Below are 22,379 nucleotides of genomic sequence, written 5' to 3' on the forward strand. Positions count from 1 at the left end.
GACCTGACTCTTGTGAGTGATAATTGTACTTGGAAAGGCATGGCTTAGAAGTCAGACAAACTTGGGTCAGCTCTCTGTTATACCTGAGACCAAAGATCCATCATGCAGATTTCGCCGTTGGAACTTACTGAGGCAGAGTGTGAAGTGGAGTCATAGGGACCATGTTGTGAACCCTGGCTCTGCTTCTTTCTAGCTCTGAGACACTGGGAAAGTTACTTAGTTTATCTGATCTTCAGTTTGCCTTACAATAAAGATGATGATATGAAATCTCATAGGGATAATGCGATGATTCAAGGAGATAATGCATACAAAAGGTTAAGTGCAGTTTCTCACAATGTCATCTCTGCTTTGTCATGATTAATATTAGATATGTGCACCTTTGGCAAAACACCAGGGCTAAATAGCTCTTCCCATTGGCAAAACGGGGATATTAGCCCTTTCCTTTGGCCTATTGTAATGATCAAATGAGAGAATCTTCTGTAACAACTTTATAAATTGCAAAATGCTATACAAACATGAAGGCTTCTTATTGAAATGCACATATGTGTGGATTTACAAGGTGTTAGCCATGAACACCACATATCTATCATCTTTCAGTCCCTTAGCTCATTCATTCATGTGTTTGTTGAGGTCATATACTAAGAGCCTGTCCTAGGTGCTAGAGATACCAAGATAAGATAGACGTGATCTCTAACATCAGAGCAATCCAGAATGCCTGAGAGTTCCAGGAACATCTTCATATCTGTGTCTTTTTAGATCCTCTTAGAGTATATTAAAATAATTTTTTAAATAACTCAAAATGCCTTTCTGACTTCATTTCTGAGATATTCAAGATACCTTTTAATAAGAAAAACAGTTTTATGCATCATGCACTGACTTTAGTTTAAAAAATATATTAGCATTTTAAGATTTACACATTAATTTTTAATTGAAGGCACGAAATCTCTAAAGGGTAGAGAAGTGACTTCTGCTTAGTTTGGCCTGTACTCACTTGTCAATGAGCTTGTAGGTGCGACACTAACAGATGATCAATCTCCTGCAGAAGATTAGTGTGCGGGCCCAATGCCATTGAGGTTGAAATTCAACCCATATGGAAGCTGCTTGTTAAACAGGTAACTAACTGTTTTCCTTTATTTTTGAAAAAAAGATAATTCCCATCTTGATTTTCCACTTCCTACTACTCAGGGGAATCTTTAGCAACACATGGGTACCTTGATGTGAACAAAATCTGGGTTTCATGCAATTTCTTTTTGTTATTTCCTTGTTGCCTTTAGTCTTTGCTTTTCCTATCTATTGAGGTGTCTTTTTAGAAAAATAAATACACAGACAAATATATATGTATATTTGTTCCAGGCTTTCTAAGGGGTCTGTTTCACTCACCACTTGTTTTAAATTCAAATCACTTTAAAAATCCCTTTCCCAGTGCGAGGGAAGATTCCTGTTTCATAATCTCCTCTCTGTTTGTTTTGTTTTCTTAAGTTTTTGATGGTAGTTGTGGTGGCAAGGAGCCCAATGTTATTACTTCTATCATCTCTTTGAGGATTTAGAATGTATTATTTTGCTCTTTTTCGTATTGATCTATTATTTCCATTTTCTTGAGAGTGACTTCCTCCTTTGTTAGCAGGGTTTTTTTTTAAGGAATATTTTCTTTGCGTGCTTTGAAGTTATTATTATTTTTTTGGTTAACTCCCCGTACGTGGGCCGTTCCCTCCTCCACTTTTCTCCTTCTCTTTGTGCTCTCTCTCGCTGTTTGATGGCTCTGCATTTCCCTCTCCCTGGTCTCCATGGGTCCCCAGTTCAGAACCAGGACTTACGTTGGAGGTTTGGGCTCTGTCCCTTGGGAATCTGTTAGATGCAGGCCCTGAGCCAGCGTGGGGCATGACCCAGTCACAGTTGCACCATGTACTCTGTTCTTTCTCTTTCCACCCTCTGCTGGTGAATCACTGCTAAATATGACTTTTATCAGCTTCTTCTTTGGGGCAGAAGAAGCCCACTGCCACCCCTATTTTCCTCTGCAAGCTTGGGGTTCGTCCCCTGCCATTTCTAGGGCATTTTCTGTCTTACTCCCCCTAGAACTGGGCTCCTAGCTTTCTCCCTCCAGTCCTTGTCTGGAACCCAGCAGACTGGTCATGTTAGTGCCCATGCAATGCTGCATGTTTCTAGTCTATTTCTAACCCAAAAAGATGGTCATTTTATTTTTGAGCATGGTCGTATCTGTTTTAAAATAAAATTCTCACTAGACTTTTTTCTTAGGTTCACAGCAAAATTCAGTGGAAGGGACAGAGATTTCCCATATACCCCATGCCCCACGTATGCACAGTCTCTCCCGCTATCGAAAAGCAGGCAGCTCTTTTGGGCCAGCCCGGGTGGCTTAGTGGTTAAGTTTGGCACCCTCCACTTTGGTGGCCCAGGTTCAGTTCCCGGGCTCAGATCTACACCATTCGTCAGTGGCCGTGCTGTGGTGGTGGCTCACATACAAAAAAGAGGAAGATGAGCAAAGATGTTAGCTCAGGGTGACTCTTCTTCAGAAAAAAAAAGGAGGCAGTTTTTTAAACTTTTTATTCAAGTACATTTTCAAGTTGCCAATGACTCTCCCAAGTGTCAATTTGGTCTAGTTTGAAAGTTAGAGCTCGTATTTTCTGGCACCTATTTACTAGGCCTTCAGAAGAAAAAAAGCAAGTAAGACTGTTTCTTCACATTTGGTTTCAAAAGAATATTGAATAAGGGAGCTAAATTAATTATGATGGTGTTGTTTCTTCGACAAGAATTATTTAACCAATTTTCTCCTGAGTTTATATAAATTGAAAATTGTATTATTGTCAGTGCATAATCTACAATTAGAACATTTTATGCCAAGCAACAGAAGAGCTATAATTTGTAAGAGAAGCATGTTGCAATGGAAATAATAAATGTTAAGGAACAAAAGCTTTTCCCATGTACAAAATACATCTAAGAGTTTAAGAAACTCTTGAGATACAGCCTATTAACTTATTAACCAGGTGGTGGTTCATTTTTAGGACTAAAGTAGAAGTTTATTTAATGTATTAGAGAATTATAGAAAGTAGAGGTAAGAAAGAGTGGCAGTGTTTTAGGTAATATTTCATCTAATTCATAATAATCATAGAGAGCACTTCACCAAGAAAAGAATCGTTGCACTGCTGAGGCGAGCTCTTTAACTCATACTATGCGTGTATATCACGTGAGCTTCTCCAGCTCCCTCAGGTTCCCCTCTCTGCTATTAGTATTAGTAGTGGAGTCAGGGGCCGGCCCAGTGGTACAGCAGTTAAGTGCCCGCGTTCCCCTTTGTCGGCCCGGAGTTCCCCCGGTTCGGATCCTGGGTGCTGACCTGGCACCACGTGGCAAGCCATGCTGTGGTAGGCACCCCACATATAAAGTAAGGAAGATGAGCACGGATGTTAGTCAGGGCCAGCCTTCCTCAGCAAAAAGAGGCGGATTGGCAGCAGATGTTAGCTCAGGGCTGATCTTCCTAAAAAAAAAAAAAAAATAGTGGCGTCAGCAGGATCAAAATGGGGGAAATGAGAGAATAAAAAAAGTTGATGGTATTACCAAAAATACCTGCATGGCGACCAGCTTGGGGGCTGAGGATCCATCCTGCCATGGTTTTCACTGCAGCTTCGGGTAAGGCCTTTCTCTTCACTCCTCCTCCTTCACTCCTCCTCCTTGTTTAAGGCAAGGCCCGTGCTGACTTGACTGAACCTCAGAGGATCTTGCTAAGGCCTGTGACGCAAAGAGTATATTATTTTTAAATAACCTGGATAAACGTCGAATCTTTAATTTTCGTTGTACAACTTGACTAAGTCTGTGGTGTGTGATCATGTAACAAAGAAACCTGCAATAAAAATGTTCAAAATTGAACTATGTTTTAAAAAGAAACTGAATCACGTGTCTCCTCCATTATGGGTAAATCTATTTAAAAAGGTAAATTGTTGGATTTTTGTTATTGGTAAAATAGTTTTGAAAATTCAGAGTAAATAAGAATGGTGGGTTTGTGGGCATAGCTCTGAGTGCTTAAAATAATTTTGCTTCCACCATGTTACATCCTATGTGCTTGACATTGTCCCCACCAAAATTAAGGGAGTTCAAAGTGAATTTTTAAATATTAGAGATTGTTGTATGTTGTAAAAAATTGGAAAAACCAGTCTATAAAGAAATGACATCATCTTGACTGCCACTAAGTTCCATGCAAGTGACCTAAATGCTGTCTTTGCACCTGCAGGTTTTAAATCCATTCTATGTGTTCCAAGCCTTTACTCTAACTTTGTGGCTGTCTCAAGGTTACCTAGAATACTCTGTGGCCATCATCATCTTGACCATTATCTCCATTGCCTTAAGTGTGTATGATCTGCGACAGGTAAGAGCTGAAATCACAGTTGGATTCTATTTAGCTTTCGGCTGCAAGAGAAACAAAACCTACAGAATTTCCATTAAGAGCAAGGAGTTGCTTTGTTAAACATAAGTCGTAACAAAAAAACCCAACAAATCAAGGGCTTACTAAAAGTGGAATCTCAGGAAGAGGGCTTCGGGAATACCAAGGAGATTCAAATGTCCGCAAACTCTGATTATCGACTGAAGGCTGCCCTGAATACTATATTTAGAAGGACTCTGGGGCCGTGTCTGAGTATGGTGGGGAAGATACTGTGATGGATTAATGAGGCTGGCCGTAGTTTTAGGAGGGGCAGCAGCCTAACCGTGCATTTTAGTCAAGACTCTTTCAGTTTGAAGTGGTAGAAACCCAACTTGATCTAAATTAAGTAACTTATATAAGCCATTTCAGGGGTGTTTGTTTTACTTTGGCCATGGATGGATCCAGACACTCCAATAATGATTAGGAATCTGTTTCTCTTTATCTCTTAACCCTGCTTTACCACAGTGCTGCTGAAAGTATGGTCTGCGGACTGGTGCTGGTTATCTGTCTGTGATACAATAAGTACGAGAGTAGGCGTTTGTAAATTTTTTTAGCAATTTGATATTACCACACCATCCAAATGTGTGATCACTTTTCTAGTAATCATGGTTTGAGAAATGTTTTACTATATATGGTCTTTATACCCAGATAGAGACTCTCTGTACTGACAAAGACGGCCCTAGAGCAGTCTCAGGGATATATGACTTCAGGGCCCATGATCTCAGATGAAGGGAGAGGTCTTCTCTTTACTAGCGTCCATATCAATATCCCCCGAAAGATCCTGGTTGGCCCAGCTGGAAGCAGAAGATGGCGGTGCTTACGTGCTTTCATCTGTCTCCAAACCCTCTTTCTTCAAGCTCTTTTGATTCGGTTCTTCAATCTATGTTCCTTCACATTGCAAGATACGCTATTTTCCCTTGTTCCTAAATGTTCTCCCACCGTGGACTCCAGTTTAGTTTGCACTAGATGCTTCCTCTGTCTCTCATGTAAGCACAGCCTTAATCAGAACATGGTTTTTAAGAGCTTCCCATTTCCCTTCACTCCTGAAGCCCCTCTTAGGCTGTCTTGCTAATTCCTAGACTCCTTTGTAATGTAAACTCTTCTCACAGGTGATAGTAGGTTCATAGTTCATAACCTTTCCTTCTCTCACCATCATTGTTCATCTTATAGCCAGTGAAAATCTTCCTTCTTAAAAAAATCAGTCTTATAAGTGATATAACAACACATTCTGAAATAGAATTTAGCTGACTGCTACTTGTAACTCCACAGATCCTCTAAGTCTCAGCTCCCCACAGCATCTTTCTAGAAAACGTTCTATTACTTTGCTTAAGATTCATCAGACTGAATCACGAGGCAACCCCTAAAGGAAGTCTCACTGTATTGGTTGCATACTTTTATGAACTTGACTGTGGAATTAGCTTTTTAGACACGGTGGGTACTTGTGTCAGGCCATCAACTCCAGTGAACTGTTGAAACCATCAAGTCTCAAACTTCATATTTCATCTGGAGAGGGGGAGACTAAGACACACGGAGCTTGTTCCAGGTCATCAAGTGGGTTTGTGACAGAGTCGGGGGTTGTGGCTCCTCATAACATGAAACTCTTCTGCATGTGCAGTATTTTCTTAGCAGAAAGCCCTTTGCAAAGTAGCATCAGAGCTGGGGCTGAGAGTCTAACGTGAGTATGAGAGGAGAGGTGAATCCTAGCTGTCGGTTGGGTAGACTCTGGGCACGTGTCAGTAAGGCAGACATGCGGGTGTTTAAGCAAGCCCAGCTGGAAGAGAATTTTGCTCCTTCTCTATTTCATCACTCAGCAAACATTAGGTCTAATACTGGCTTTTTATCTGGTTTTAGATCCTACAAATTTTGAGTTACAAAGCCTTCGATGAGAAATGAAAGTAAGGCAATATGTATTTAAAGAGTTAGGAAACAGGATCTAAAAATGAAAAGTTAAATGAATGAAGACACTTTGAGCTAGGGAGTGAGGCCTGGAAGGCCTTTGTTTTGTTCATTTGTTTTTGGTTTTTTGCTTTTTTGTAAATGAGTGCCCGAGTGTGTTTCTTCATGAACTAACTTAAATCACAAAAATACTAACAGTGACCAGTAACCTGCCTTTGATGGTGGCAAACACTTTCTGTCTGGCTGCCAAGTCAGGGGGAAGTGTGACTGTCCTTCTGGTGATCTCTGGGCATTTGAGCAAACGCATGAAAACAGACGCCAGGACAATGAAAAATCTGACATGTTCCCCTTAGTCACGGTAGGAAATTACAGTGTCCCAAACTTTTCCCTTGGTCATTTGAGAAAGGTATGTAATATGAAGCCCCCAAGTCGAACTTCTAGTTTCTGGTTTTTGAGAAATCTTTGCAGTAATCGAATATCTAACTTGACACCTGCAAGCCACTCATATGCTTTTTGGCTTAAGTCAAACCTTGTGAATGTAGTTCCTTCCCCCGTGTGCTTCAATCTATTGGGAAAATGTTACACACAATGACCAGGAAATATCATCACAAGCCATCTCAGTGTTCAGAGGGAAAATACAGAACCCTCTGACAACTTTGGGCCGGATAATCTTATCAAGTTCAAACCTCCCTCTTACCACTCTATTTGTATAACTTGACACTATTTGTTACTTGATGTGCGTTTGTGTGCGTTTGATGTTATAGTCCAAAAAATGAGATGAAATAATGAATTTCAGACACTTGTGTTCCTACTACATAGTAGGCACTCACAAATTATTAGTTCTTATTATCACTGACATTGCTGTCTTTATCATTATTTCTGGAATGGGGAAAGTAGGTGATGAAAGGCTGGGAGGGGCACAAAGGTTGAAGGGAGGGGTCCTATAATTTGAGCAAGGAGGTAACATCGAACATCCCAGGACATGGCTTCCAACAATCACTGACTCACTCATTGTGTGACGCTGGGGACTCTCCCTGGAGAGTCCTCCCTGGGCCTCAGTTTCCTCAGCTGTAAATGGTAGAGGTGAAACTCTGGTTTTTTTAGGTTCCACCTTTTTAGGATCCTGTTTCACCAGGGTCATCAAAAGACATGAGAAAAGAGCCCTTGAAAACTTTATTTCTGGCCACTGGCAATCTGGGAGCATGTGTTGCAGGCTGGAGTTGATTCCTGCAGGTGTTGGAGTAACTATCACTAGTAACTAAACTGCTCAGTCATGATAGGTACAAATAATAGAAACCTATTTAAACCACCTCAAGTACAAAAGGTATATACTATAAATATGCACCAGTAACGCATGGGACCCAAGGACATAAAGTACAGAGGTACTTTGCCAAGAGGCTGGACCCAGCAACTTGGGTTACTCTCTCCAGCTTCCTTTTCTCTGACAGATATGGAATGTAGTACATACATATTTGAGGGCAAGTGCTCCACCCTCACTCCTCTTCTCTGGGAATTGGGCACACCCAGAGCTGTGGCAACCTGAAACTACTTTGTTCCTTGTGGCTCTCTCCCTCTGCTGGCACAGTTAGCTGGAACAGGAGGCACCTGACGCAGGGGAAGCCAATCCATAAACAGGGGTGATGCCAACATAGCTTTTTGCCTGGGATCCTAGAATAAGGGCTTGAAGCTGCTGGGCATACTCTGTTAGGAATGTGATCTGAGAAGTGATGTGGAGCTGGCACCGAGGTGGCCACCCTTGATCTCTGTGCCTGGACAAGCAGAGAAAAAACTTCTGCAGAGAAAGAGAGCAAAAGAATGAATGAAATACACCGTGAGACACAGAGAGGAGCGGGACAGAGTCCAACAGAGATAGAGAGAATCACCTGCTCCTCATAGTATGTCCTGTTTCTTTTCAGAGTCTCGGGGGACCTGGCTGCACTTCCCAACTTGGGTTCCCTGAGACAGCCCTGCCTCCTCACAAATTCTTGTCTTCAGCTTAAACCAGCTTAACAAGTTTCTGTTATTTGCAATCAATGAGTCTCAAGTAAATATGGTGTTCCTGCCAACTAGTAGGTTCCCACATATTTCCCTTAAATAATACTTTATTTAATAATGCTTTTATTAAGGCTTAAATACTGTCTTTATCCTACACATTTCCCATCTATGTTTATGACAAATTTCAGTTACTCTTTTAAAGTTCCTTTACCATGTCCATTTCTTCATTTGAAACTCAGGCATAGCTTTCTTTAAGGAAATCGAAAAGAAATATAGAAATTCCTATGTAGGAGTTTGGGGAAGGGTTGTAGAAAAATTAGATTTGATTCTACACTTCAGAGGGCAATGTTTCCATAAGAGAATTACTTGAGATTCCTGAGCTCTTGACCCATTAAATCAAAACACCCAGGGTGAGGCCAGCCCAGTGGCACAGCGGTTAAGTTCACAAGCTCTGCTTTGGTCGCCCGGGGTTCGCCGGTTCAGATCCCAGCCGCACACTTAGGCACCACTTGTCAAGCCATGCTGTGGCAGGTGTCCGACATAAAAAATAGAGGAAGATGGGCATCAATTTAGCTCAGGGCCAGTCTTCCTCAGCAAATAGAGGAGGATTGGCAGATGTTAGCTTACGGCTAATCTTTCTCAAAAAAAAAAAAATCCAGGGTAATGACGGGAATCTGCACTTTTAACGGTTTCATAACAGGTGATTGTTAAACATTCTAAAGGCTTAAGATCTATGTTGTAAGGGAATCCAACAAAGGACAAATTCAAACACTAAGATTCCAAGGACATCATTTATTTATTACTGTCACCATGAGCTGAACATATTTTTTCACACTTTTTATTCTATTAGATGCACAGAAATCCAAGTTTATATGGAGATTTATTTATATATTTAATATCACATTTTATTAAAACAGGATCTTACTATGTACATTAATTTGGAACTTGTGTTTTCCACTTACATGCTATGTAATGGCCACCCACCATGTAAACAAATAATTCTAAATCATGTTTAAAAATAATGGTGTGATATTCCATGGCATACCATGATTTATTAAACCATTTTCTTATTTATGAAAAATAAGGGGTTTCCTCCCAATTTTTGCCACTGCAAATATATTGAATTAAACATAACTACACTATAGGTATGTCCTTACATATTAGTGTTTGTGGGTTTTTTTTAGCAAAGCAGCCAAACTCAGGTTGCTGTATCAAAGGATATGTCTATTTTGGATGTTAATAGATGCTGCTATATCATTTTTCCCAAATTAAACAATTCCTTCTCCTACCAGCAACGTATGAAAGTACCCACTGCCCAAGCTCCTCACCAGCATTTCATTTTCTATATTGATATTTAAAATTTTATCAATCTAATATATTTTTAAAAATTGCATCTCCTGGATGTTTTAGTTTATGGTTCCCTGATTACTAGTGAGATTAGACACATTTTCCTTTGTCTAAGAGATTTTCATTTTTCTTTTCTATTTACTATACTTCATATCCATTATATACGTGGAAAAGTTTTATTTTTCTATCTTTTTTCTCTTGACCTTGACTTTTGCCAGACATTTAAAAATATGTATAGTCAGGGGCTGGCCCCGTGGCTGAGTGGTCAATTTTGTGCACTCCACTACAGGCAGCCCAGTGTTTTGTTGGTTCGAATCCTGGGCACGGACATGGCACTACTCATCAAACCACGCTGAGGCAGCGTCCCACATGCCACAACTAGAAGGACCAACAATGAAGAATATGCAACTATGTACCGGGGGACTTTGGGGAGAAAAAGGAAAAAAATAAAATCTTTGAAAAAAAATATGTATAGTCAAATAGGTTTCTCTTTACTTTATGATTTCTAGGTTTCCTGTTTTGCTTATAAAGTTCTCCTCTTCCAAAATTAGATATTCTCTGTTTTATCTATTTATAATTCATTTAATATTCATTTTAAAATCCTTAATGGAATTTAAACATTCAGGTTCTGCATCTTAACAGAATCCTTAAATGCCTTTGCTCAAAACAATGACAGAAATGGAACTTCAGACTTAATGGCAGTATTGCAAAAGATTTCTTTAGAAAGAAGAAAAGGGATCAGAGGACAGACATTTATTCCATTAGCAGACAGTATTTGCTAATAGAAGCTTATCTGACCCAACCTTTAAGGCATCTTGTAACACTATACAAAATGGGCCAGCTTCCTGAAACTGTATCTTTGCAGTTTAAATCATACATCCTCAATGATCAATATCTGCCTAGCACTTTACAGTTTACAGTGGGCTCCCACATCCATGATGTATGTGCTTGTGCGGGGCCTGGCAAACTGTAAAGTGACACACATACGATTGTTTATCCTCCCATGCCCTGAGAGGGAGGGACGGGCGATCAGGAGGGGCTCACCTAGGAACAGTGGCAGCGGACCACAGCCCCGGGTTTCCTGACTCCAAGTCAAGCACTACACACTGTCCCATTGAGCAGAATCTCAAAGTGACCCGAGAGCTTCCTTGCAGCAGTAAATGATGGTTTGATAATTTTATACAACAGAAAGCAGATCAGAGGAAGCAGGTTGGCAGGAATGGAAGAAGGAGCTTGTACCGCCTCTCCAATTCCTCCTGTTGAGCCACGTCGATATTCACCATTTCACTGAATTGCCAATTTAGCTAAACAGAGCCATGCTTTTGAAAACTAAGAGGGGAGCTGTGCACAGGAGTAGAAATAAGCTATCTTCCTTCATGTATTCTAGCCCAGGTCATGCCGCACAGAGACAGCTTACCTTGCCTAAGCCAAGAAAGACCCGCTGCAGTCCCTTTCTAACAAGCCTGGTATAGGCATAGGTGCGAACCTTGGCACTCAGCTCTGTTTACGTGGAGTTGTATTGCACCCTCCGTTGCTGACTCCACTGGCGGCTGCTAGCAATAGCGCTGAGCGTACCAGGCCCATGGTGCTTTGCCTCCACTCAGGAGTGAGTCTGGCTCAAGAGACACCTGAGTGGATGCTCTCATTACTTATCTCCAGAGGAAATCCAGCCACAGCAAACACAAGGACACACAGCAACAGATGCTGAATAATAACAATATGCAAATTAGACTTGGAAATTGATCCTGGTCCCACTGAACAGGGACTGGAGACACCAGAGGGAGCCTAATGAAAATCAGGCAGCGAGCTTGGAAATCATGACAAGCATCAAGCATTTGCTTTCTCCTAGCTGGTTGGTTGTCATAGAAACCTGTGTTTGTAGAGTTTCTGAGCATATTAGCTCAAAGAGGATGCTTACATTATCCTACTCCAGTGTCGTTAGGAAGAGTAGAATAATTCAGTTGTATTAAACAGATATTTGCTGAGGGCCTACTATGTGAGAGACCACAGGGATACATAGATGAATACACGGTCCCTTCTTTGAACCGCCTGACATGCAGGGGACATCTCACAAGAAAACAGCTAGCTGTAATGGAATGTGATCAGTACGGTAATGCACATGGAAATGGAGAAAGCAGAACAATTAATTCTTCCTGGGGATGTTAGGGATTCATGGTGCGGAGGTGACATTCGAGCAGGCTTTATGTGAAGGATCAGAAACTTGCTAGTAGAAAACCAGGGTGAACATTCTAGGGAATAGCTTGAGCAAAGGCACGGAAGCGTGGAGGGCTACACGGAATGCCAAGTGTGATAAACAAAGCCAGCTTTCTGCCATAATGAGTTTTGAGAATTACAGTCAAGCATTATTAACTCCTACTTCACTACTTGCAAATGTGTTGATTATCATCCTCTTAAGCTAGGCTGAAGTTATCACGGCATTGACGAAGAGAGTTTGCCAATGCAAGAAAAGAACTTAAAGAAATTTATAAAGAAGGATGTTTATCTTCTTAAAGGAAAAAAGCTGTTTTCAAGCACTTTCAGAGAACAAATTCGTCAACAGAAAAGGCTTGAGAGTCGGATGAGATTGACTGAGTTTGATGGTTGATCTTAATCCTTAGTAAGTAAATGGCTGTGGGCAAGTTACTAAGTCATTTTAAGTCCCAGTTTTTTTTGGTTTTGCTTTGTTTATATGCATTGGGGAGAATAACATTTTCATCGTAGGATTATTTTGAGGATTAAAAAAATCAAGCAATATATTCCAAGGGCCTACGACAGTGCCTGACACACAGTAGCCTCTTAATGTTCTAAACTGCTTAAAAATAATAATAATTTGAGTCATTTATATACTTTAGATATTTCTTCTACGAAGTGGTGGGTTATGAATAAGTCTCTGGTATGCAAAATAAATCAATATCATGTCATTTTAGAGGTTGAAGGGAACTTGAAAATGATCCAATTCAATGTCATCTGTTTACAAAGGAAACAACTAACTTATAAGGTGAAATTTCCTATATACGGGTACATGGCTGGTTAGTGGGTAAGCCAGACCTACAACTCGGGAATCCTGACTAAATCCAGTGTTCTTGCCACAGAATCACGGCTGACTTTCTCATTGTTATCCATCATTAAAATGGAGCCCCAACAGGCATGCCTCAGGAAGTCAAGTTAGGGCAATGAATACGTGCCAATAGTAATATCACTTCTTCCACTCAATTGATCCAAATGATTGAAGTTTACCTTTTCAAGCAAAACTGAAATAAATAATAAATTGTTCTGTGTAAATATTAACATTGAATTCATTATGTTCTCTCAAGAGGAAAGTTGCATAATTGTGTGTAATGCTTGTCTTAGCCTGGTGACATTTGTAACATTAAAAATCATCAACAGAACAGATAAAAATAATTTACTGTAACATCTAAAAGGAAATGTTTTATATCTGAATGGGGTTAAGCTGTATTTAAGTACCGCTGACAGTATTCAGACCTCTCCACTTAATGGTACCCAAGTAACTGACATCTATAGAGAGAGGGGCAGAGCCAGCCGGTGATGCTCCAGCTGGCCCAGCATCCCACTCTCTCCAGCTGATGGCGCCCCCTACTGTCAGTCTGGGGAATTGTGTGGACACCTCTGCCTTGTCCTCTGAGTTCGCCTACGAGATACTGTCTCCACTTCCCCAGGCTGCTTCTCTTCCCTCCGCTTTGCACAAGTCATATCTCAATGAATTCTACCTCAAGTGATTCTTTCCAACTGATGTTCTCAGACAATTGTTTTTTCAACAACAGCTTTCTTATTAATCATTAACACTCATTGAGTTCTTACCACAGTAATGAGTATTATCTGAAGGGATAACTAAGATAAGCACTAGCGAACTTGAAACAACCCCATGAAATAAATACTGTTATTGTCTCCACTTCCAGATGAGGAGAAGGAAGTTAAACAGCTAAATAAGTTATAGGTGGTAGCACCAGGATTCCAAACAGTGCAGCGTAACTCCAGTCTGCAGACTTACTCAACATGCAAATCTACCAGGTCATAAAGGAGGAAATGGCTGTCCCACATACAATCGAAAACAATGCAAATATTCACAGGCTTTTGCAATGGAAAGCCACTCACAGATCAAATTCAGCTTTGCCGTTTTACAGACAGAGAAACAGAGGCACGGAGAGGGGAAGTAACCTATTTGTGGTCTTGTTCTTCCTCGTCTAATCGTGCATCCTCCAGAAGTGAAACCTCGGTGCCTTTGCCTAGGTCTTTGGGGTGCAGCGGCTGGGCACTATTTTTCCTGGAGTTGAAATAGCATTGAACTAATGAACATATTTGCTGCTGCTAGCAGGGGGTTGGGTAGGGTAGAGGTTGGGGTCAAGGAAGCAGGAAGATCAAAAGAGAAACTTGAGTCTTTGCCCAGAATCAGCTTGGCTGTGACATCAGGCTCAACATTTACTTTATTGAGATCATGTGGTTTTTAGAATATGGAACATCTAATATTTAAACTTTGACTTTAAATTGGTAGCAATCAGTTAAGCTGCACAACCTTGTGGAGGATCACAACAAAGTCCGGGTTACAATCGTCGTAAAAGGCAAAGGTAAGTGAGATGCTCTGCCATCTTCAGCATCCTAATATTTCAGGGTGGAATTGTTCTCATTTGTTGTTATTAGTTAAAGAGAAAAAAGTCTTTTCTGATTGAATTCAGGACTGGGGCTAAGGTGAGGCAAACGAGTCACCTAAGATGGAAAATTTAAGGGGGAAACGGCATGCAAAGCTGACCTGTACCTATAGGACCCTGAACGTGAGTGCTTTGTTGAATTTTGCACCCTGGGTACCTTGCATGCCTCATCTTGTCTAGCCCTGATTGAACCATTTCTATCCAATGTCAAGGTTACTTCAAATTCCCTTTGCCCTCCATATTTCACTCACTTGAATGTTACTGGATAAGTCTTCTTAAGGCATTTTATTTGCCCAACAAACCCTCCAAAACAGACCCTGCGTCCTACATTTTGATCTGTCATTGAGAATTAGGCCTGCAGGAGGCTTGTAGATGGCTGGCTGGACACCTGGCATTTGCTCTGAGTTGGCCTGGGGTAGAGTGGCCACAGCCCTCTGCAAGGAGTGATGAGCTGTACCCCAGGGCAGCAAAAGCTGTCTGGATGGTTTACACTAGGCCCCAATCCAAGGACAGAGTGTGCCACGGAGGGTGGGGAACCCAGCCAAAGAGAGTAGGCAGCAGCAAAGGGACACTTCATTGACCAGGAGTATCTTCTGTGGGCAGAGCGCTGTCCCAGGTACCAGGATCAAGATGGGATCTTGATGCTGAACTAATCCTTTGCTATGGCCCAGGAATCAATTCCCTAATCCTGGGTCTCTGGGAATTTCTGATCGTGTGGGAAGGGGCTGGAGCAGGTCAGCATGCAGAGTAGCTCTTGGCCAACGGGTTGATAAGAGTTCTCAGCCACTTTGATTCCTAGGTAAAAACAGGAAAAATTCAGCTAGTCATGGACAATTTGTTTTGCCTAGGTTTGCAGGAGCTGGAATCCCGTCTCTTGGTTCCCGGAGATATTCTTACTCTTCCCGGCAAAGTTTCATTGCCATGTGATGCTGTTCTGATTGATGGAAGCTGTGTGGTGGATGAAGGCATGCTCACAGGTAGGCACTTGTTGTGGAGCTTTCTCTTTCCTGCTCAACATCTCGGCCAAGTGTTAGCAAAGCAGGTCAACATATACTCACCCGCTTTATACCAGGCTCATGCTAAGATGGTGAGAGATTGGGGAGGGAGACATGCTCAACCTATTTGTGCAGATGGAGACTCATTATATACAAACAGGAAACATTTAACAATATGAGAATCAAGCCACGATAAATACGGAACTGGAATAAAAGTGTAACACAACATGTGACTAATTAACTGATGGGTGTGGCGCATGGGGTGCTTTGGATTCAGAGGACAGTGAGAACACTACATCTTTTTATAAATATGGGAATGGTTTCTACACCTATCCAAACAAAACACAACCCCAAACCACCAACTCTCACAGTTGGCAGAGCGTGGATTTCTCCAGCCCTGTAGTCTATAGTTGGGAAACGGAGCCCCAGGTTACCCTGGGAAGGAGACTAAGTTCACCTTTCTGGGAAAGGCAGTGTAACAGTTCTGTTCTTCAGAATCGTGTCTCCAGCTGATCTCCCTGAGCAGAAAACCAGTTTTCTAGTTACGATTGATCTGTCCTTGTCATTTGTACTTTGAAAAGTCCGCTTGAATTTGTGTCATTAGTAAGACACTATTTATAAAATATTCTTTAGGCAAACAAAAAATTGCATAGGACATGGTAATGGGAGAAGAAGAGACTATATAGCAACACAAAAATAGAAATGATTTGTCTTTTGTGCTTATAAATTGTTGCATTTTTCTGTTTCCAAATGGCTAAAGACAGGACACACACGCAACTTTTTTCCATCACTTAAATGTTACCAGTCATTACGTATTCCTAAACTGTTCAACACGAGCAGCTTTCACATTAAAAATGGGTCTGCTTAATTTAAAATTGAGACAAGAAAATGTAGTAAACATAACTCGGTTCCATATAATTACAAAATACCTCTTTAATGTGTTGAAATCTAACTGCCTTATAATGATAGTGATGAGGATTTGCATACTGATCACATCCTTTATCCAGCATGTTGCCATAGCACCCAATGTGCAACCCTCAAGCCCAAGACAAACCGTCCTCCCCACTCAAAGGCATCAGCTGTCTTGCATTTCCCCGCAGCCTGCCCATGAAGACTGGCCTCTCTCATTGGTGACAGAGAGCACGGCCATGAGACATCAGGGGAGGACAGACAGCAGGGTTCACTCCCCTGGGTCTGCTGACTTGGGGACACTGTTCTTGCCTAGACTTTGAGGAAAACTCAGAAAGTTCCAGAGAAGTAGAAACAATAAACAATGCTGCCTTTCAACAAATGTGCAAAATTGACCTAAAATAACCTTAAATGGTAAGTGGCTTTTCCTAGGGTCTGTTTCTAGAAAAATAAAGTCACCAGCATTAATATCTATGTAATCTGAGTGCTGATAAAAGTCAATTTTAGAGACAGATGCATGAAACAGAAATACATATATTTCTTTCTCATTGATTTCTTCAAAAAATCTAGGTACCTCCGTGCTCTAAATAGTTTATTACACAACTTATGTAGATCCTCCTGCTCATGTGCATATTAGTGAAAAGGATCCTGATTGAACAATCAGATTAGAGTCAGATTCTGGAAACTGCACCTGTATTCCTAGAGCATTTGTCCACAACTGTGACTCACTTGTTTTTTTCCCCATGTGCAAAATAGCCCTTTGCATATATAGAAGTCTTTATTTACATCTCTATAGCAACAACTTTTATATCTTACTTCCTCATAGCATAAAACCAAAGAGACCAGGAGCTATTATACTACCCAAATTACAGATGAGGAAACTCACGTCAAAAGAAAACAGGGCTGCTCAGCTAGGAAGTGAAAGAAGCAGAGTTGGAGGTGGCATCTGCTCCCAGACGTGAAGGACCGTAGGCATGAGGAGGAGGATGCTGAGATGGGCAAAGCCGCTGCCTTCAACTTCGGGGCCTCATCACCTTTTTCCCCTGCTGGGTATTCCCACGCATAGCACATGCCCATTGTAGGATCTTCCGTCTCCTCATCTCCTTAGCCTCATCCTATTGCCATAAGCTCAACTATGCAAGAAACTTTATTTTATAACTATGCCTCAATTTTACTTGGTCTCCAAATTTTGCCGTTGTTGAAAGGCTGCACTGTGAAGTATCTGGTCTAGGTCAGACAGCTGTCTCCATCAGTTACCAGGTCCTCCCAGTCCTCGCCTGGCTACCTGCAGCCGTGCAGGGCACTGGGGAGGGCCCTCTGCTCTAGGGCGGCTCTCCTTTCCGTTGCTCCCACTCCACTCTGAGCTGGGGAAATGTCCCAGGCACACGCACTGGAGAAGGAGGCAGCCCCAGGTGCCTTTTGCTCTCAGTTTCCACAAACTTCTAGAACATTTCCATACGCTACTGTGGCGCAGGCCCCTTCTCTCAGGGACATGCAATATCTAAGTTTCCTTTGGATTCTTCCTCCACCTCCCAGTCCAGAGATTTTTATTTAGCTGGAAAAGTAGTAGAGAGAAGGTGTGGCTAACGGAACAGCTTTGTTCTTACTCTTAGGTCGTCCTTAAAATTCATGATCAAACTTAAGAATGACTTTTGAAACCCAAAAGCCGGTTATCAACTCCTCTTTCCTTCTTTTCTGCCTCCTAGAGCAATGATCCCCTTCACGGTCTACCTCCTCACAAAGCGGTCAAGAGGCAAAAGGGAGTACTGTGGGGGAAATTCTATTAGTATTTTGAATTTTTCTCTTAGCACAGTAGCTAATTTTTCTTAGTTCCTATATGTATTAGGCACTGTGCTAACATTTTACGTATGTTATTTCATTCAATCCCCAACTCTATAAGATTATAACTCTATAATCTAAGGCCCAGAGAGGGTAAGTAATTTGCCTAATGCCACGCAGCTTAAAAGCAATGGAGCTGAGATTTGGGTTCATTATTTTTTCGCTCATTCGTTCATTCCACAAATGTTTATTAGCTCTTTTTATGGAACAGACACTCTCCTAGCTGCTAGGGAGACAGCAGTGAACAAAGCAGGTAAGATTTCTGCCTTCATGGAACTGACCTTCTGGTGGGAAGGCAGAAAACATGAAAATAGGTAAGAGACATAAATTTCCAACAGCTATAAGTTCTATGAAGAAAATAAAACACTTAAACCCAGGCATTTTGACCTCAGAGCCCAGGCTTGTAACTACACGTGTTTCCCCTTATCTGCACTTTCGCTTCCCGTGGTTTCAGTGACCGGTGGTTAACCATGGTTGGAAAATATTAAACGGAAAATTCCAGAAATAAACATTTCATAAGTTTTAAATTGAGCACCAATCTGAGTAGCCTGATGAAATCTCGTGCTGTCCTACTCTGTCCTGCTCCATCCTGCCCAGGACAGAAATCATCCCTTTGTCCGGAGTATCCACACTGTGTAGGCTGCCCACTGCTAGTCACTCAGTGCCTGTCCTGTTATCACTAAATTGTTACAATATATTGTTATAATTGTTCTATTTCATTATTAGTTATTGTTGTCACTCTCTTGCTGTGGCTTATTTATAAATTAAACTTTACCATAGGTATGTGTGTACAGGAGAAAACAGAGTATGTACAGGAATCCATACTATCTGTGGTTTCAGCCATCCACTGGGGGTCTTGGAACGTAGCTATTGTGGATAATGGGGGACTGCTGTCCTGACCGCTCATTCTCTTAGGGATAATTATGAGGGAGGGGCTTAGATTTCACTCTGCCACAATCCCCTTCCTCTACTCAGTAGAATTACTGATTTAATTTACACGTACACGTGGGAAGTATGGGGCCATCTGAGTTGGACATACAGGACTTTCCCTAAGTAGTTACTTCACATTTATATCCTGTCAGCCAAGCTCATAATCAGTTGATAGGTCAGGTTTTTTCCTCTCTTCCTTTTTCACTTTCTTCGTCTCATTCCCTTCTCCCTTTCTTTCACTTATTCATTCACTCATCCACTTATTACACAAAGGTTCAGAAATGCCTACTGTTTGCCAGGCACTGTGTTGTGTGCTGGAGTCACCCAGATAAATGAGCAGTGACCCTTGCTCTCAAACAGTTTATAGTCAAATTGTCCCAGAAATATAAATAAACAAGAACATGGCATTTCAAACACTGTCACCATGTGGTGCATCTGGCTTATTGGGGACAAGGAAGAGACTCTCTGTTTCACACGACCACGATCCCCAGGTCCCAGAAGCCACCTGAACAGTTGATGATGAATGTACTTCCTTCTGAAACCCTCTCTAGCCTCCTTAGAACCACTTTTGTAGGCAAATCCATCCTTTTTTGAGATTCCAAGAAAGGCCAAGCACAAGACTGCTTATTAGTACATGAATAATGTGGAAGAGACTTGAAAATCATCTCTGTGTAAAGTCGTCTCATTTGAACCTTATCTCTGGAACATGATCGCCAGATGACTTCCACCTCTGGTTGATAAACACCTGCCTGACCCGATCCCATTGTTTGTGTGCAGAAACTTACACTAATATCAGCCTAAGCATATATTATGGATTGATATTTTGTGACCCAAAGGCAGAAAAACATTTGAAATTATAAGTATCTGCCTTTACAAGGGCTGATTTCAAAATAATGCGGTACAATGATTTGGAGATTTGTGAACATGTCCTATCCCTTTTATAAAGCCATTTGGAACGCAGTGGATAAATCCATACAATGGATAAATATCATAATTGTTTTAAAGAAATGACTTAGGGACAATGTTTGGCTAAAGGAATTTCCTGGAGAATGTTCAAGACCACTAATACAAATTTGATAGTTTCTTGCATCTTACGATGTAAAAAAAGGTACCATAGTAGAAAAGAAGTTTTGAAAAACAAATCATAGAAAAACCTGAGTAAACATTTTTATTCAATTCATTCAGGCATTCAGCAAAAATATGTATTTTGAACCTATTACATACCAGTAGGGAAAATGAGGAATATAAAAAGTTATACATGTCAAAGTCCTTGCCCTCCGTTATTACCTAGAAGGAAAGATAGAACTAAAATCAATACAGTACTATTTCCAAACTAGAAATGTGACATGTTATCTTCCTAATTAAACATTTAGCAAAAGACTTATGGAATTTTAAATTAATTCCAGTGCTTTTTAAATCTGGGAGCCAGAAGTGTTATTAACATTCTTATTTTGTCTCTGAAATGTACCCTTTTTGAACTCTGAACTCATTTTCTTTGTATCTTGAATATCTAGTCTTACAGCCATCAGGGACAGGAGAGGAACGATACCCGCAAAGGAGGGGAGTCAATAAAAGGATATGCAAGGGGCCTGGTTTAGCTGGAGTTTGTGTAGGGGAATGACAGCCAAGGATGCTTGGATTGTGGTGCCTTTGACAATCTAGCAAGAGAGTTTGAGCTTTAGTAGTAACGGCAATGGAAAAGCTTAAGGCCTTTTGATTAAATAATGAGATAACAAAAGGGGGCTTTGATAGAATTCATCTGGAAGTGGTGTGGGATGACTAAAGGGAGGAGGGGCTAGGGGGAGAGACCAATTAGGAGGTGTGACCAATATATGTATTTATTGGTCTCTGTCCCAGGTTCTTGGTACCAAGCTCCTAACCTTGTAATTTCCTAAGAGATAAGAGCACTAGGAGCATCTTTTGTTCTAATGAAGTGACTCTGGATGGGCTCTTGGATGGGGGCTGGTCACCAGAAAGATCAAGCCATGATTAGAAGCCTGGAACTTTTAGTCCCACTTCCCATTCTCCAAAGAGGAGAGAGGGGCTGGAAATGGAGTTAATAATTGATCATGCCTAAGCGAGGAAGCCTCATAAAATCCCAATAGCAGGGGGTTCGAAGAGCTTCCAGGTGGGTGAACACATCCACATACTGGAGGGTCCCAACTCACAACTCCACGAGGACAGAAGCTCCTGTGCTCAGGACTCTTCCGGTGTATCTTTTCCTTTGACAGTTCATCTGGACCCTTTGTCATATCTTTTAATAAACTGGTAAATGTGTGTTTGCCTGAGTTTTCTGAGCCACTCTAGCAAATTAATCCAACCTGAGGTGGGGGTTGTGAAACCTCACATTTACCCGTCAGAAGCACAAGTGACAACGTGGATTTGCATTTGACATCTGAGATGGGGTGGGAGCAGTCTTGAGGGACTGAGCCCTTAACCTGTGGGATCTGACTCCATCTCCAGGTAGATAGTGTCAGAGTCGAGTTGAACTGAGTTAAATTGTAGGACAACCAGCTGGTGTCGTGGAATTGCTCCTTGTGGGGAAAACCGCCACGTATCTGATGTCAGAGGTGTTGTGAGTGTGGTAATAATGTGGGAGTAAAGGAGAAACACAGGAGGAAGGTTGAGAGGTTTTTCATAAGTCAGGAGGTCAGGCAGGTTGTGGTTGAGATACTTCCTCATAAGAAAGATTTATTGGTTCCACTGTAGCCTCAAGTTACCTAGAGGATGCGTTTGCACTTCAGAGAGCTAAACAATTTACAGCTAATCTACTGTTAATGCAACCACCATGAGTCAGACAGCGACTGCCAGTGATGCCACTGGAACCTAGATGGAGTCCAAGCATGACTGGCCAGGCACGCTCACAAGGAAGGAGCAGCGGGAGGGGAGACTCATTCCATAAGAGGGCAGAGTCTGGGAGAGGAGGTGTCAAAGACGCTTCTGAGATTGGAAACCTGTGACTCAGCAAAAGGGTGGTACCAGAAGAGAAACAGGAAAGTCAGGAGGAAGGTTAGGGGTGAAAATAATGCTGTGGATTTTAGGTATGTTGAATTGGAGAAGTTAGTGGGATATCCAGACTGGGATGAACAGCCTACAATTGGGAAATACAGAACAAAAGCCCAGAGGGAGGAAAGACGAAGACAGACATCACTGACATTTCTATTTAGAGGTGCTAATTAATGGAAGTAGAGCTGAGGTCATCGAGAAAGAGAAAAGAGAGATCCTGTCTTATTGTATTGGTTTCTATCTTTCACTGCAAGCTCCACAAAGATCATGAAGAATATTTTGTAGATTTTGTGAAGGCATCATTTCTCGTTCATCTCTGTACTTCTAGGACTCCTTACCTCTACCCACGCTCTCAGTGTCCTGAACATCCTG

General features: G+C 41.5%; 1 protein-coding gene across 4 annotated transcripts in view; it reads left to right on the forward strand.

Moving 5' to 3' along the window:
- Positions 1–22,379, forward strand: part of ATP13A5 (ATPase 13A5) — a 103,809-nt gene that overhangs the window by 21,458 nt on the left and 59,972 nt on the right. For all 4 annotated transcript variants that reach the window (XM_070509171.1, XM_070509169.1, XM_070509170.1 and 1 more), the window contains 4 exons: positions 1,043–1,112; positions 4,238–4,372; positions 14,175–14,247; positions 15,177–15,305. In XM_070509171.1, coding sequence (XP_070365272.1) covers positions 1,043–1,112; positions 4,238–4,372; positions 14,175–14,247; positions 15,177–15,305 — 407 coding nt within the window. The remainder of the gene's footprint in view (positions 1–1,042; positions 1,113–4,237; positions 4,373–14,174; positions 14,248–15,176; positions 15,306–22,379) is intronic.

The sequence above is a fragment of the Equus asinus genome, chromosome 5 (genome assembly GCF_041296235.1).
Source record: "Equus asinus isolate D_3611 breed Donkey chromosome 5, EquAss-T2T_v2, whole genome shotgun sequence".
Lineage (NCBI taxonomy): Eukaryota > Metazoa > Chordata > Mammalia > Perissodactyla > Equidae > Equus > Equus asinus.